General features: G+C 37.7%; 1 protein-coding gene and 1 pseudogene across 1 annotated transcript; both read left to right on the top strand.

Moving 5' to 3' along the window:
- Positions 1-5046: 5046 nt before the first annotated feature.
- On the top strand, positions 5047-6015 carry LOC141845475 (pathogenesis-related genes transcriptional activator PTI6-like). The gene has a single exon (XM_074733529.1). It carries the CDS (start codon positions 5047-5049, stop codon positions 6013-6015), a length of 969 nt encoding a protein of 322 aa, XP_074589630.1.
- Positions 6016-14839: 8824 nt separating this feature from the next.
- LOC141844856 (uncharacterized) lies at positions 14840-15893 on the top strand (annotated as a pseudogene).
- The last annotated feature ends 1797 nt before the right edge of the window (positions 15894-17690 follow it).

Genomic DNA, 17690 nt, shown 5'->3' with positions numbered 1-17690 from the left:
AAGGACGTTCCAATGGCAAAAATAGAGTATCCTTATCGACATCCAAAATGAAGAGGCATGATGTATTCAAGGTCTTCTAAATTTTAGGGAGTAAAGGTGTTAAGCAAGAAAGGAACAGTGAAAGGTCTACCCTCTATTAGTCATCCAAATCAGGCATGTGAGCTTTCCGAAGGAAGTCATGGTAAGAGTCAAGGAGCCTTTGCAACTTGTGCACACCAATGTGTGTGGTACAATCACTCCTCATTCCTTCGGAATAAAAGCCCTACTTCAAGGCACTTATCAAGAAGGAAAGTGACCATGACTTTTGCCGTCCTTTAAGGGTTCCAAAATCTCTCAACAAAATGGAATAGAGGATAGGAAGGATATATAGAACCATTCTTGAGATGACTCGGAACATGTTGAAAAGCAAGAAAATTCCTTAAGAAATTTTGGATTGAAGGTGTTGATATCTTTGTATCAAACCATTGAAGAGGGATGTCTTCATCAAGTTTAGAGACTGAGTCACCAAACCAAGTTCACCAAGTTTAGAGGAGAGGGATGTCTTCATCAAGTTTAGAGACTATGAGTCACCAAACCAAGTTCACCAAGTTTATAGGAGGCGTTGAATGCAAACTTGTTTGGTTTTTGTTGATAGAACCTACTTCACTACTAGTTATATTTTGGGTTTAATTATAATGTCCAACCCATGTAGTAGAAAGTGGTTAGAAAATCAAAGCAGTTGGGAGTTAGTAATTGAGATTAAGTGGCTAGTAAACCAAAGTAGTCGGAGTTAATGATTGAGAATAGGTGATTAGTAAATTGAGTAGTATGAGTACTATAGAAAGGTGCTCTCCTCCCTTCATTTATAATTTGAATATATGTTATCTTCAAATATTAATTACTTGTCATGCATCTTCATTAGTAGTTCATCGCCTTCCAACATACTCTACTAATCGCCTATTTCTATCGAGCCCATTAAGTCTTCTTATTCATATATGATGTGGCGGATCCTGATTAACCTTACGTGGTAGGAATGGTCAAGGGGTGAGTGGATGTGTCAAGTCAGAAAGTCAATGGTCAATCATGAGTAGACACTAGCGCCTCCACCTCATCCCATCTTGATCATCTCTCGGCCACTCGGTCATCCTGACCTGAGTCATCTCGATCTCTCAGTTATATCGGCTACTCGATCGTCCCGACCTGATCCATCTCGGTCTCTTGGACATCTCGACCATTCGACCATCCTGACCTGAGCAATCTCAGTCTTTCGGTCATATCAATCACTCAGTCATCCCAACTTGAGTCATCTCGGTTTCTCGGTCATATCGGTGACTCAACTGTCTCGACCTGAGCCATCTCAGTCTCTCGGACATCTCGGCCTATCTATCCCGACCTGAGCCATGTCATCTCTTGGCTATATTGACCACTCGACCATCTCGACCTATCATCTCGATCACTCGGTCATCCCGATCTAAGCCATTTCGATCTCTCGACCATCTCGGTCATTCAGCCATCCCGATCTGAGTCATCTCGATCTCTTGGTCATCTCGGCTACTCGGTCATCCCGACCTGAGCCGCTTTGGTCACTTCATCTCTCTTGGTCTCTCGATCATCCCGATCTCAACCATCTCGATCTCTCGACCATCTCCGTCTCTCCATGCCTCACCTCAGCCACCGCCTCCACCTCCCACAAAAGCTACCAAAATCCCTCAAGCGTGCGAGTCCTGCCAAGGGGTCAAAGTGGTTACGAGATTGTCAGTTTGATTCCCTAGATCCTCCCATGTCTGCACATACATGCAAAAGGTAAGAATAATCAGCACTGCCGAGCCACAGGACGGTTACAAGGTTGGCAGACTCGGTCTGTCAGATGTCTCATGTCGGGACCCCTGTCAGTAATCATCAGAACCTGTACCCTCGACCCCGACAGAGGTCTGTCCCAGATCGACATGGATATTCCTTCTCGTAAGTATATAAACTTTCTCACAGGTATGAAAGGGGGCTTCACAAGTTCAGCGATTTCACATACACTTTCTTCTTTCTCTTCTTTTACCGATACTAACTTGAGCATCGGAGTGGTCTGTCGGGAATCCCTGATACCCAACTAATCCGTTCGTTCAATTTCTCTATAGGTCCTTTACCTGCGGGAGCAGTGGTGTTTGAGTTGGAGAGTTATTGATTGATAGTTTGACCATCCACGATATCCAGCTGAAATAATATAAAACTTAGTTTGGATGAATTCAAAGAAGATACCATCGCCTTCGAGATTTGATGACAGGACAAGCTATCCGCGGCACGAGTACTCGTGTGAGATGCTTCTTCTTCACACCCAACCCATTATTCAACCTGGTGGATGACACCACGAGCACAAAGTGGTGATCAAGTGTAGCCTTTGAGAGACTTTATACAAAGATGAGATGGTGACAGAAAGGCAGCTACGAGCTAAAGGTAGATTTCTCCTAGCTCGTGTGACCTTTCTAAGTGCTTTATATCCTCTGACTGGAATCATACTGTAGCAATGGTAGGGCACTGCAATATCTTGTTTTGGATTTGTTTGCTTAACAATATACTAAGCAGTTGGTCCTAGAATTACACAGCATTGCTTGCCAAGGACAAAATACATGTGAGACGTATGCAGCACTGCTACTGCAGTATTCAGTAATGTTTCACTCTCACCTAGCAGTTGCTCAAATTATGCCCCTTAATGGCGAAATGGCAGGAGGCAGAAGCCTGAACGAAATGGACGCATGCATGATGCATGGAGAATGACAAGGTAGAAGAAGGATTAAGCTCTTTGGAGCTTCCTTTTGACTGTTGTACTTGTTCGCCCTTTCTTCTCCAAATAAAGCAGCAGCTGTGGGCATGCAGCCATTCCCAACAGCTAGCTAGCAAGTGAGTCAGAGCAGAGCAGAGCATGCACTCTCCTCTCCCGTTTCTAGCTTTCAGAAGCCACTTTTCCTTTACCCACTTGAAGGATTAAGCCTAACTTGAGGCATGTTCTTCTCAAAAGATGCACTGAGCATCTTTCATTTGTAGCACAAAGCTCACCCTCTAACAATGAGAATTTAGATGGCCAAGTTAGAAAAGGAAAAGAATCTTTGTGTGACTCTTTATTTTCAGAGTTCATTTGAAGCATAATTTATGCTACAATACACTCAATATATTAATAATATTTATATCATGATAGTTGAATAAAAAATGTTCCTGTTGAGATTGCTTTATGGACGTGTCATCGGCCACTCAGCATCGAAGTTGACCGTGCAAAAAGGAGGAAGAAGACGGCGATCTTCAGGACCCTGCAAACACCATAACGGTAAGAAGGAAGGTCAGGGTTGCCTTGGCTCAACCCCTCTAACATTAAAGTCAGTCACCGAAAGAGGAGAAAAATATAATTGAAGGAGCGTGATCAAGGCGTATGTATATATCTGTATCTATACAAAAGGGAGAATTATATAGACGAGAGTAGTGAGAGAATCATACAGTCGTGTCTTGTCGTTAATTAAGGAGAATATCCATGCGCGGAGATTTTGTCAGAAGATATGTCCCATCATGTGTGGAAAATATCTCATTATTGTCATAATAGTATGAAATCATTCAACATCATTTCACATAATTACATAATTATTAATAACTTTTTGACGATGATTTGATTGACTGATAAAGACAGTAATCTAGTGTTAGGCAGGACACTGAGGAAGGAGATTGGTCGATGGAGAGGTTGGCCTTCTGAGCGGAGTTCAAACGCTCGAGTTTGAGTGAAGTATCAAATTAGGAGAGAGGTTGAGCGGAGAGAGGCTAAGAGAGGCCGAGCTGAAAGAGGTTGGGAGAGGGCCGAGCTGATGAGGCTGGGAGAGGGCCGAGTTGAGAGAGGGTCGGGTGAAGCCGAGGCAGAGTGTGGCCGAGTTGGGGAGTCGGGCTCCCGAGTGGAAGGGTGAGTGGTCGAGTCAGGCTCCCAAGTGGTTGAATATAAGGTCAAATCAACCTTCTGTCCGACATGTCTCGGACTTAGACTGATCTTTACGGACCGGGTCATAACACCCGTAACAAAAACAAATAAAACAAATAAGTAAATGAATAAAAACAGTGGCAAGGGACAAAATAAATGTGCCACAAACACCAATACACAGCAAAAGACAGCGACCGAGAGATTATGCCAGCAGACTTAACTCGTTGCGGTTTAGAAATTGTCAAAATTTGCGGGAGGAATACGAAAATACTGGAAACTTAATTAAAATTCAAAGGCTTCCCTACAATAGATTGGACAAGCAGGAGGCCACATCCCTTTCCCAACTCCACGGAAACGACGATAAATATATTTACAATCACGTCCTCCAGATTTTTCAAATTTTTATTACAAGCCCTGCGGGCCGCGGGCCCAACTCCGATGCGGCGCCTCGTGGTCTATCGTACGCCTTCCCGTCGTCGGCGAGGAGCCGGTGCTCTGTTTTCTTTCCCCAATTTAATTAAAAATGGAAAATAAAATAAAATAAAAAATAAAAATTACTTGAAATTTAGTTTTTTTAAAAAATAAAATAAAATAAAAGATGGACGCTTCGTAGTGGTGCAGTGATCCTATAAAACAGACCACGTCACCCAACCACGATGGTCACTCCCTCTTTTGCACTGCGTGCTCTGCTGCTGCTGCGAACGGATTCCGAGACCAGGCGGCAGCGATTTTCCAAAACTAGAAAACTGCGCCCCTGCGCCAGCCACCGCCACCGCTGCTGCTCCTCCTTTTCTTCCCCTCCACCGCCGCCTCTCTGACACAACCTACCCGGCTGGTACTGCATATCAGCCCTCATCGTCTTCCTCTCTCTCTCGCCTCCGCTGTTCTGCTTTTCTTCCAAAGCATTCCTTGGCTTTCACATTCGGACCTCTCCTTGTACTTGTGCTTCCTCTTTCCTTCAATTCCTCTGCGCCGGTCTCTTCCTTTTCAGGTAATTTCCTGTCCCTCACTGTTTGTTTCTTTAATGGAGATTCGGTTTGTGGTTGTGATTGGACGTTTGCGTTGCTTCTTGGTTGGTTTGCAGGGAGATATTCGAGCAAGGGGAGAAGGGAGGGAGCTCGTAAATGGATGCTGACTGGTTGGTTGTGCCTGCTAAGCGGACGGAGCACGTCGAGGTGACCTCCAAGACTTTGCCGCCGGGATGCAAGCGCCGGCGAGGCGACTCCGCCAGGCCGCACACCGTCAGAATCTTCTGCAACGACCACGACGCCACCGACTCTTCCGGCGACGAGGGTGAGTGCCGCGCCGTCCGACGCTACGTGCAGGAAATCCGCTTCGAGTACCGCCCCTCCGCGGCCGCCGGCAAGAGCAAGCCGAGAGCTAGGAAGAGAAAGGCGGTGGTAGGTTCCTCTGGCTCCGTGGCTGCGTCGTCCGGAGGCGGCGATGGAGGGGCGAGGAGGTTCCGTGGCGTCCGACGGAGGCCGTGGGGCAAGTACGCGGCCGAGATCCGCGACCCGTGGCGGCGGGTACGAGTGTGGCTGGGCACGTACGACACCGCCGAGGAGGCGGCTAGGGTTTACGACTCGGCTGCGATCCAGCTCCGCGGCCCCGACGCCACCACCAATTTCTCCCAGAAGCCCTCCGCCACTCCGCCGTCCACCCCGCGCTCTAAGAAGTGCCTCTCCACCAGCATCCTCACCTCCGGCGACGAGTCGCCAAACCTCTCTTCCCCTACCTCCGTCCTCCGCGACTTCTCTTGCTCTTCCAAAGTCTGCACGAAGACATCCCTCGAGGTCGTCGGAAGGCCGAACTCTCCTCCTCCGGCCTCCGACACCGCGGGGCTTCGCCTACCGTGGCAGCTCGCCGGCTTCTTGCCCGTCGAAGAGGCGATGCCACACGACGATTTCCTCGGCTTGGATGAGCCGAGCCTTTTCGACGACGACTCGGCTGACATCGGCTTCCTGGCGGAGGAGTTGAGCCACGCCTTCCTCACCTCCGGCCTCGAGTTCGGCTCCGCCACGTGGCACGGCGGAGACGACTACTTTCAAGAAATCGGCGATTTATTCCCAATCGAACCGCTGGCTGGCATCTGAGTCCGTTACACAGGATCAGAACCGTCGTGCAGGGCACGCGCGGAGATTTCCCATGGAGGCCACCTGTGGACCGTCGGATTCCAGCGGTATTCAATTTTGGACGTCGATCTGTCTCCCTATCTGTCGGCCAAATTTTAAGAGAATATAAAAATGAGGGCCTTTTCGCAAAATCTCCGTCTATTTTGTACCTTTTTAATGAACTTTTATTTAATTATTGGAGCTGCTAAAGAAAAAAAATTGCAAATTAATTTCCATTATATTTTCTTTCAACCCGATTAAATTTAATTAAAGATTAATTATTTGAAGTTCCAAGATTAATTAAAATAAAAGTAATTATAAATATAGACGGCGTGCCGTCCCAAAAAAATGGACATATTCATGAAAAAAACCCCAACAAATTAGACAAAGAAGCCGCTATTGGCCGAATCCCAATTAAATTTATGCATTAATTAATAAATTGTATAATACAAACGTGCAAATACTATACGCCTATCTTGGCCTTTGTTTTGAACTCATTTGAGTGTATTATTTATTATCAACAAACTCATTCGGTTTAATCTCATGAAAATTTGTTATCGACATTGAGATAAATCAAAAAGTACAGATAAATTTTAGTGAATGGTCATCATAAATTTTTCAAACTCCTCATATATAAATAATATACTTTTGATAAGATTTAAACCTTCATTAGTTAAAGAGCTCATCATATTTCTTACCATCACAACATAATTCTAAAGATAAATTATACTTGTCGAGGGAATGTCCTCTCCATAGTGGTCAACTGTAGTTTTTCTATTTATGTCCTCATAGATGATCGTAGAATCGAAATCGCAATACGTTGTTAGGATTGCAGGATTGCATATTTTTATTTTTTGAAGAAGACAAATTATACTTATTTGACTCTACTCTATCAACATGTTGATCTCTTACATATTTAATAACATTAAATTAGAAGGCCAATTTTTTATAACAAGTATTTTATGAATAAATATCATCAGATAAGTTAATGATGAACTCAATTTCTTAAGTTCTCCACTTCGAACTCCTTAAAAATTTAACTAGCAAATAAAATATGAGAAAGTATCCAATTTTATAAAAATATGCATGATCGAATATCTTTTTTTTTTATATTAAACCATCATCAAAATGCTAAGCTTATTTTTAGAATTTTATAAAAACGAATTATGAATTAAAGTAATAGAAAATTACTGTTTTATCCTTTAATAGAATCTAAATTTTATAATTAAATTTTTACATACATAGATGTAAAATTTTATAAATTTGAAAAATCCAAATTTAAGTTTTGTAAATTTGGATTTATGATATTATATTCAAATCTTTATAATGAATTATTTTCAATTTTTAATTCTATAAATAATTTTTTGTTAATAACTTAAGAATTTTATGAATTTTTTGGTTAATCTCAAATTTTATGTAATAAATTTTCATAAAATAAAAACTTAAGAATTACTTAAAATTAGGATCTTACAAATTCTAAAGTATATATATTTTTTATGATTTTAGTAGAGATGAAATAATTATTATATGAACTTATTTATAAACTATTAATTAAATTGACAACACTCCTAAATAGCTAGTGGCGACGTGTCACCACCACATCAACTAGTTATTTTCCTTCTATGTTATTTTCTATCATCCATTTTTTAATATCATCTGAATTAAATATAATTAGCAAAACAAACTTGAACATTAATAATTAAGCTTAGTTCGTTATTTATTTATTAAATTATATAAAATTTAATTATAATATTTCCTAAAATTTTATTTAAATACTTAAAGAAATACCATAATTAATAAATAATTGTTAGCCGAGCTCAATAAAAAACTTAAACAAATTTGATAAATAAATAAATAAACTACACCCTAAATATTAAAAGAAATAGTCTCTTGTATACAATGATACAAATGAAACATATAATATAAATAGTGGCTCATGATTTTGATTAAAACAAGTCTATTTTTATTTTTGCTCAAATTTAATGACACAGTAAGACTATTAATTAATTGCAATAAGAGCTAGTCATTTATTTTCCACATAACTGTAAGCATCCACAATAATTAAAGAGTATTATTACTTTTTAAAAATAGTCTTCAATCAATTTACTTAGGTTAAATAAATTATATAGAAACCATTAGTATATGAATGTAGGACGGTAAATTTCTCCGTCGTGGCCAACTACAGTTTCTTGATTTACCTCCTCACAGATGATCTTGGGGCCGACCGTTGGCAGATTTCACTTTTTTATAGAAGAAGAATAGGACGGTAAAATGAATGGCGAAATTGAGTCAATGCCCTCCTCCATTATAGTCAACTGTAACTTTCCAATTTTCCTCCTCATAGATGGTTGTAGAGTCGATCGTGTGGGGTTACTAAAATTCCATCTTTTCCTAAAGTAGAACGCTAAAATGGAACCCTTAGGGTATAGTTGAGTTGGTTAGTGCGAGGCAAACTTGCTGAAGTGAGTAAAGGTCAAATCTCGACAAAGTCGAGACAATGCCCTCCCTTGTAGTGGCCAACTACAACTTTCCGATTTACTACTTCACAAATGGTCATGGGACCGACCGTATGGGGCCGTTGGGATAGTGAATTACATCTTTTGCTGAAGTAAGACAACATGTGGAACTACTATAATTCCACCTTTTATTGAAGTAGGACGGTAAATAATTAAATATGTGTTAAGTTTGTTAATATTTTTGAATAATATTCGTGAATAATATTTATCAATAAAATTTTTATCAACATCCTAAATAACAAACAAACTTTCAAAATAAATAAATAAATTTATATTATTAAACACAATAATTAATCAAATAAAATTTTAAATAATTAAATACGTTTGCATTGAGAGTTTGATAATTAATATATATCTAAATGAATCACGCTCAAACAAGATTGAACCAAACTCAAGTACAAATAAAAATCAAATCAAATTTAAATAATCATTTTAATGACTTAACTCATTTTAAATTTAATTTGATTTTATTGATTATTTTATTAAATAAATTTGAATATTGTAAAATTGGACTTAGTTTAACTAGTTTACTGCCCTTATGAATCTCTAAACGCAAACTCAAAAAAAAGGAGAGAAATGTTCTTGGTAAATATTGAAAAAACGAGGGGAATGGCCTTTAATTATTTTAAGGAAGAGTCATCAATGAAAGTCATTTAATCGAGGAGGTTTAATTGCAGTAATAATTGCACTATAATTATGCAGAATAGAATAGGCAAGAAAAGAAAAAACTCGCAAATTCCCATGCGTTGAAAGCAAGCTTCAATGTAACAAAAATAAATATAAAATAAAATAAAATAAAATAAAAAGTAGAGGTCAATAAATTGCATGGCGGCCGGCGGCGTCACGAGGAGAGTGCATGCATTTTAATGGCACCTGCTTCACTGTGTTTAACTAATTCGTCCTCTAAATTTAATTCTGCACATGATCACTGAAACCGCAGTAATTAATTAATTAATTATTTTTATTTATTTATTTATTTCTGTTTGTTCCATGCAAAATAAACACAAGAACGAGTGTTTACTTTGGGGCTGAGTTTATATCAATTGAAACTGATTTAAATTAAGCAGCTTACAACTACTAGAGCATTTAGTTAGAAGTTATCATTGATAATATTAATTATCTATCTAAAGTTATTGTTCCGGAGATAATCCAAAGGGTCAGTCATGGCTAGACTCGAGCCTAAGTCTGGTCCCATCGCATGTGTCTAACTCACTGAATCTCTGGCTTCCAGCAGTTCAGGCACGTGCCAACGAAGTATATCCATTCGGCAGGAGCCTCGTCGAATCCCTCCATTCGGCTCGGCAGCACAGCCTGCCCATTCGGCTCGGCAGCACAGCCTGCCCAGTCGGCTCGGCAGCACAGCCTGCCCATTCGGCTCGGCAGCACAACCTGCCCATTCGGCTCGGCAACACAGCCTGCCCATTCGGTTCGGCAGCCCTACCCACTCAGCAGCTCAGCCCTGCCACAGCCCACTCAGCAGCTCAACCCTGCCACAACCCACTCAACAGCTCAACCCTGCCACAGCCCACTCGGCAGCTCAGCTCTGCTCCTCAGTCACAAGTCAGTCTCGCTACATCCCTCGGCACTCATACCTCCGACTGTCAAAGGAGCTAGAATAATCAGATTTGACAAGTCTTAACTTGGATGTGACTTGTTAGAAGCGACCTTCTCTCTCTCTATTAAACGACTTTGACAAACATTAAATGAGGACTGTGTCTTGTCAGAAAAGGTCTTATCAAGATCTTCTCAAGACCATATCGTGTCATATCAAGATCTGCAAAGACCATGTCTCGTCAGCATAGATCTCATCAAGATCTTCTCAAGGTTATAAAAGAGGCCACAGAAGGTATTCGAAAAGGGGGGGGCTTCGGGCTCTCTCTTCTCTCTCTCTATCACTCTTCTTATCTTTTTTGGGCTGAGCATTTCATTACAGTATTTTTATTTTACTGTACTTCTTCTTCCTCCTGACTGAGCTGACTTGAGCGTCGGAGTGGCCGTCCGGGGACTCCTCAGCGCTAGGATGACCTCTGTTCGCCTGTGATGTTTCAGGGCCTTCCGGTGGTTGATCCTCTCTCCTTCCTCGGTGTGGAGGCCCTCTCCGGCGGTTGCACCCCCCTCTCTTCCCCTGCATGCTGACTGGTCCGGCGGCGCGTCCGAAAGTCGATCTCAATAGGAACAATTATCAATATTAATAATTTTATTTGATTTAAATTAAGATTTATTTTCAAATAATACAGTACCATCGTCACATCAGTAAATAAGTTATAATATAGGAATATGATTACTTTAACAACCTAATATTTTTTAAGATTATGAAGGTTAATAATTTTTTTTCACGATTATTTTATAATTTTAAAATTTACTTAATTTAAATATACTATGAAATTTAATTTAAATACTTATAAATTTAAAAGAGATAATTTATTTTACATTTAAAAGTTAACGAATTATATTTATTGATTTAATAAATTATTTTTTTAATATAATTATTTTAATAAATTATTTTATTAAAATATATATAAATTTATTTTAAATTTTAAAAATTAAAATTAATGAATTATATAGTAAATATAAAGAGAAAGGCAGTAATCTAATATCTGGATGCATTTATGTTTTTCATTTGTAGTGAATAAAAAATTACTAGCTATAAGAACATACTGTGAAACAATCCTTAAATATAGTCGACAAATAAAAGGATTTAAGAAAGATCAAAGTGCTAAGTGATGGATCAAATTCAAATACAATAGGAACATATTAAAAACGTAAATAATTCTTCGACTGATATATGTAATATCTCGACTTTTCACTAATATTTTAATTTATTTTTCAAGAGTTTGCCATATTAGCATTAGCTGAACCTATCCATCATAAATGGACTGATAAAAAGATCTGTGATAGTATTTAAGTGAGGGGTATCAGAATGTAGACAGTGATTATAGGTTTTCATTCTAAAGTAACAGTAGTATCTATTTTGATCTCTCATGAGGGATATTGTAAAACTAAGTCTAGATAGTCTAATTGTCTGTGTTCCTGCACGAAGTCATTCACTATCATTTTGATCCTAAAACATAAGCTTTGATACCTAAGGGCGGAGCCAGGTACAATTGTACTCAGGCTTTAACTTGGGTCTGTCTGGAGATTTGCTATGATTTTGATAGGAAATTACTCCAGTTGATGAGCAAAATTATTACAATATCAATCCGAGGTTAATCTTTGTTGTTTTTTGTTAAAAAAAATTAGTCCGGACTAATTATAAATCTTGGTTCCGCCATGGTTGATACCATATTTATCAAATAAATTTGAACTAAATAAAACTGAGCTCAGCTTAATTAGTTCATTTACCACTCTACTTATATATATATATAGCTATCTACCTTACTAGGAATCATCAGATACGACGAGTGCCCAATAAATTGTGGCATTAATATATATGCATCCGTGTCAGAGTGTAGATTTCTGACACAAAGATTAATTAATTAATTAATGAAGAATGTAAATATGAAGGATGATCTAACTATATATATATATATTACCAGGATGAGAGAGTTACAGTATGTATATACAGACAAGGTGAAAGATTTATGGGGATGGATATATAGTCCAACTATTATTGCAACATTCATACTTCAGTGATTCCATCCATATTCAACTCGTATACTAAGTCAATAGGATGAAAATTCAATTAAATTTTCATTAGAATATAATACTTTAAAAAATTAATAATAAATCTAGAATTAAAATCAATACTTGAAATACTAAATCATATTAAAAAAATATCAAAATTAAAATTAATAAAATATTAAATTATTTTTTAAAAAAATTTAAATAATTTAATAAATTTGTCAATTAAAAGAAATTTATTATCAAAATTTGAATATAAAATTTTAATTAATATTTTTATATAAAAAAGTAAAATAAAAATTTATTTTATAAATTAATATTATTTTATTTTAAAAATATATTTAAAAATTTTTGCCTAGGACCTCGAGTGATTGAGATAACTATGAGCGGTAAAGATATTTGATAAATCTCCATAGCATCATAGATCAATCATTGACTGGAGCATATTTATGCTCTATTTAATGAAAAAACATAGAACATAAGTATGATTATCCATAGGGTCCATTGGAGGAGCGGTCGTGTTGCGCATGCAATGCGAAATATGATTATTCATGAACTTAGGTCCACTGGCGAAGCGATCATGCATGTTACGAGTTATAGTTGAGTACTTAGGTGGAACATGATTCTCATCAACGAGGGATGACTTGTGAATGTCGGCTATGGGTATCCAACAACATCATAGTAGTCAATGGAAAACTTTCGTAGGACCGAACCGATTGCCTTATCTAGATTAAAAAAAATAATGTCAACTTTGAGATGTACATTATTCTCCATTATCTCGCCTATTGCTACTCTCTTTCTCTCGATTTCAGAAGTGTGATTTGAATGCCAAAGAATCTCGCCAAGGTTCATCTCGGCCCCTTCTAACTTTCTTTTCTTAAGCATAGGACAGAATCTCGCCGAGGTTCACCTTGGCCCCTTCTAACTTTCTTTTCTTAAGCATAGGGCTTCAACAGTCCAAACGCTATCCCGATCTCGATCGGTTCGACATTCAACTTCTATTTTACTGTCGACCTGAACTGCTGATCTATCCAAAATCCCCGTCCTTCATCAATCCATCTCGATCCCAACCGGATCATTTAGGAAACAGTAAATCTTTGCACTTAATGACAAAGTATCAGACATTCTTTTACATGCACAACTTTAGTTAATTAATTAGCTATAGGAGAGATCAGTGGCACATTATCAGACATTTTCATAATTACACGAAGCTTTTGTTTTAACTATAGAATTATTAGCTAGGATTGACAATGATTAAGGAGGCGCTTGGTAAGCAGGTTTAGGAGAGGGGAATGTGAATGAAATCTATTTCATTCTCATTCTTAATGTTTGGTAGACGGAAATGGAAATCAAAATAAGGATATGATATCCCTGATTTCATAACCTACCCCTTTCTCGGTTATCACTAAACTCATTCCCATCGCGGCGTAATTTTTTTTTCCCGTGGACAGCGGTACCCCGCGCCGTCGCGATTCTTCCTGCGAGTTCTCACATTCTCGACTCCCGGCTTCCTTCCCTCTTCCGTCACTGCCTCCCCGCTAGCAATAGGCGTTCTCTCCTTTTTCCGTCGCTTCCTCCCCACGAGCTCGATGCTGAGTTCTTCTTCTCGCCTCTCGCTATCAGATTTCTACGATCTTTTGGCCATCGGTTCAGTAAGTCTCCATTTCTTGAGTAATTGTTTCGAGGAAAAATTTCTCGATTATAGTATTCTTGCTATTTCTTGTAATTTTTTTGAGGGAAAGATTCGCGGCGCATCTCTCCTTTTTCCGTCACTTCCTCCCCATGAGCTCGCTGCTGAGTTCTTCTTCTCGCCTCTCGCTATCAGATTTCTACGCCCTTCTTTTGGCCCCTCTTAATGTAATGAAGAGCACAAAAGAATCTGAAAACCTATTTTGCATTTGATCACTTTTCTTAGGTTTTTGGTAAATCTTTTATTGATCTTCTATCTTCCCTTTTGCTGTTTATTGACATCTGCGTTCTCTCTTTCCTTTTGTTGTTTGAGAACTTTGATTCCATCTTGTTTTGATTTTGGTCTTGTTTAGATTGAATTTACTTCCTCCTGTCACTTGTAACATCTTCATTGAACCAAGTTATTCTGCATTTTGCTCATAAGGGCACTACATCTGTACACCAGTAGCAGCGCAATCCCTAGCTTAGTCTCTCTTGTTTCTTTACTCTTTATTGCTTGAACAAAGCATGCCTTGTATCCTAATATCCTTTTCAACAAACACCGTAACTGTTCTTGAACTAGTGGGCTTAGCCAATCTATATGACTCTATCCTAATATCCTTTTCCACACTATCTTCACCTCAACTCTTTCATGTGTTCATCTGCTCTCAAACACAAAGAGGTCCTTACTTTTTCAAGAAAAACAATGAAATGAATAGTTATTTCTCATCGTTTTTGGTATAACTTAGGCTAGTATTTTCCTACTTAGTGGGATAAAGGTTTGGATGATGTTGTTGTTGTAGGATCCATCCAACTATCTCTCACTTTTCTTATCCTTGAAATTATTTTATACATTCGGTTCTAGTGTTAGATAATTTAAAGTTTTTCCCCATCAATTTGCATAATATCATCATGGGCATTATTTTATACATTCTGTTCTAGTATTATTTTATACATTCGGTTCTAATGTTGTCATTAACTTGATTTAATATTCTTTTAGGATGGAGAGTAATGCTGATAACTCTATGGGAAAGAATGTAGCACGAGGAAGAGGCAAAAATAAAGTTTTCTGGACAGAAGAGGAGAGTTGGGCATTAATAAAATGTTTACAAGATATGGCAACCGATCCTCTTTGGAAAACAGATGGTGGGTTCAAAAATAACTACATGGTCAAGATAAGAAAGATTATGATCTAAAAGTTATCAACTTTCACAAAATCTGTCAGTCACATTGAATCTAGGATTAAAATTTTAAAAAGAAAATTCCACGCTATCAATGAAATGTGTAGGCAAAGTGGTTGTACTTGGAATGATGTTGAAAATAAGATAACTTGTGAAGAAACATGATATCTTGAATGGATTAAGGTATGCGTATTAGTCATTATTGGTTTTATTCAATTTATAATGTCGTTTGTTGTGGTAACTTCCTTGACTTTGTTAAGTTGATTGTTATGCTTTTTTCGGACAGAATCACAATGACACCAAAAGTCTCTATAATGTATCATTCTCTTATTTTTCGGAGTTAAAGATGGTATATGGCAAAGACAGAGCAACAAGCCTTGTTGCGGAAGATCCTATGATGGCTGCACAAAACATCACTGATGTGGATGCTGAGTTGAGCATATCGGATGATAATTCACTTGCCGAAAAAGGAGTGGAAGTTGATTCGATGCCAAATCAACAACCTTCTGTCACATCAAAGGCATCTCACTCTAAGGAGAAAAAGAAATCATCAACTGATAATGTTAAAAAAGTTTCGAAGAGGGCAAAGACTTCAACTGTGCAAAATGTTGATTCTGACTTCAAGTTACTCAGTGATCGAGTTGAGGGATTTATGCAAACTGTTAGCTCACATCTTGAGTCAATGTCATCTTGGGTTCAAGGTAAATCCTCAAAAATGCCACAAGTTCTTGAGATATTGGATAAGTATGGGTTCGTTGGTAAGAACAAGTACAAGGCTGCTCAAGTTATTTGTGAAGATTCTGTGAAAATTAAGTTATTGTTCAGTTTGGATTCATTTGAAATTGAAGATTTTGTGCTCAGTTGTTTAGAATAGTATACTTGTGATGTTGTGTTTGATGACTACAGTTTTGCTTCTCTCACTTTTGGTATTGTGGTAGTTATTTTGATGATGTAAGACTGAATTTGATGAATACATTGTTGCTTATTTTGATTTTGTTTATGAATTTGATTCATAGTGATAGAGGTTAGTCGTCGATTATTATGAGTTGTTACATCTGTTCATAATCGATTACACTTGATCGATTACACTTGTTAATAATCGATCAAGCAATCGATTATTATGAGTTTACACATCTGTTCATAATCAATTACACTTGTCTTAATCGATGAAAGTCATTATTTTCATTTTTTGTAACAAAAATAAAAATAAAAAAAATATATAATTTAATTATAAAAATTAATAATTGTAATTAAAAATGCAAATCATAATATATATTATACAATTACTCTTTTGTCTTTTACATATAAAGGTAAAATGGGAATTTTGACTGATTCCCATTCCATAATTTAAGTCAAACCAAACAACATTAATAAGAATAATACCCATTCCAGTATCTATACCAAACACCAAAAATCTGGTAATCATTCCCATTGTCATTAACCCCTCAATCATTACCATTATCATTCCCATTACCGAATGTATACCAAGACTTAATTTTGCATACCAAGCTCGAGAAGATTGTTTCAACCCATAGATAGCCTTTCTTAGTCGACATACCTTTCCTTCTTCTCTTGGATGGTACCCTTGAGGTAATTGCATATATACCTCATCTTCTAGCTCTCCCTGAAGAAAAGCATTTTTGACATCCATTTGGTACATTGGCCATTTCTTGTTGGTGGCCAATGATAAAAGAACTCTTACAGTATTCATCTTAGCCACGGGAGCAAATGTTTCCATATAATCAACTCCGTAAGTTTGAGTGTAACCCTTGGCTACCAGTCTAGCTTTAAAGCGATCTATTGAACCATCGCTCTTATGCTTGACTTTGTATATCCACTTACACCCTACTGCCTTTTTGTCCTTGGGTAAAGTTGTAATTTCCCAAGTTTTATTTTTCATGAGGGCATTTAGTTCTTCCTGCATTGCTTTTTTCCATTCTGGATGTTCATTTGCCTCATTAAAATTTTTTGGTTCCTGTATTTGATCAATGCCACTCAAGAATACTTGATGACTTAAGGAAATATTATTAGTAGTATAATAATTAGCAATTGGATGAGATATAACTTTGAGATTATAATAATCTACCCATTTAGATGGAGGAAACCTTTGCCTTGTTGATCTTCTAAGGGACGGTAAAGATGGTGAACCACTAGTTTCATTTTCTGATAAAGGTGAGACAATTTGAGATTGATCTTCCCTTTGCTCAATTCTTGTTTCAATCTCTAAAGGGCTAGGTTCATCATCTTCTCTTTGCTCATTAGTGTCATGTCCTCCTTCTTCAGAGCCTGGAGTGATTTCATTCTCACTTGATTGTAGAGGAAGAATGGTTAACTCTTGTGGAGTATATAGGAACATTTGTAAGTCCTTCTTTTCTTGTTCCTTTTCCTTTTCTTGACCTGCAAAGTAAAACTCATTTTCTACAAATATCACATCCTTCGATGTGTATACCTTATTAGTAACAGGATCAAAACATATATATCCTTTCTGAAATGAACCATATCCTATAAAAACACAACGCCTACCCTTTTTATCAAGTTTATCCCTAAATTGTTCTGGTACATGTACATAACAAACACAACCAAATATTTTCAAATATGAGATGTCTGGTTTAATGTTGGTAAGTAGTTCCAATGGAGATTTTCCTTTGAGTACTCTAGAGGGTAAATAGTT

Source organism: Curcuma longa, chromosome 14 (genome assembly GCF_044706935.1).
Source record: "Curcuma longa cultivar G26 ecotype Majalengka, Jawa Barat chromosome 14, ITB_CL_G26_1.1, whole genome shotgun sequence".
NCBI lineage: Eukaryota > Viridiplantae > Streptophyta > Magnoliopsida > Zingiberales > Zingiberaceae > Curcuma > Curcuma longa.
Note: the sequence above shows the minus strand (reverse complement) of the source record. Positions and strands in the feature narration are given on the sequence as shown.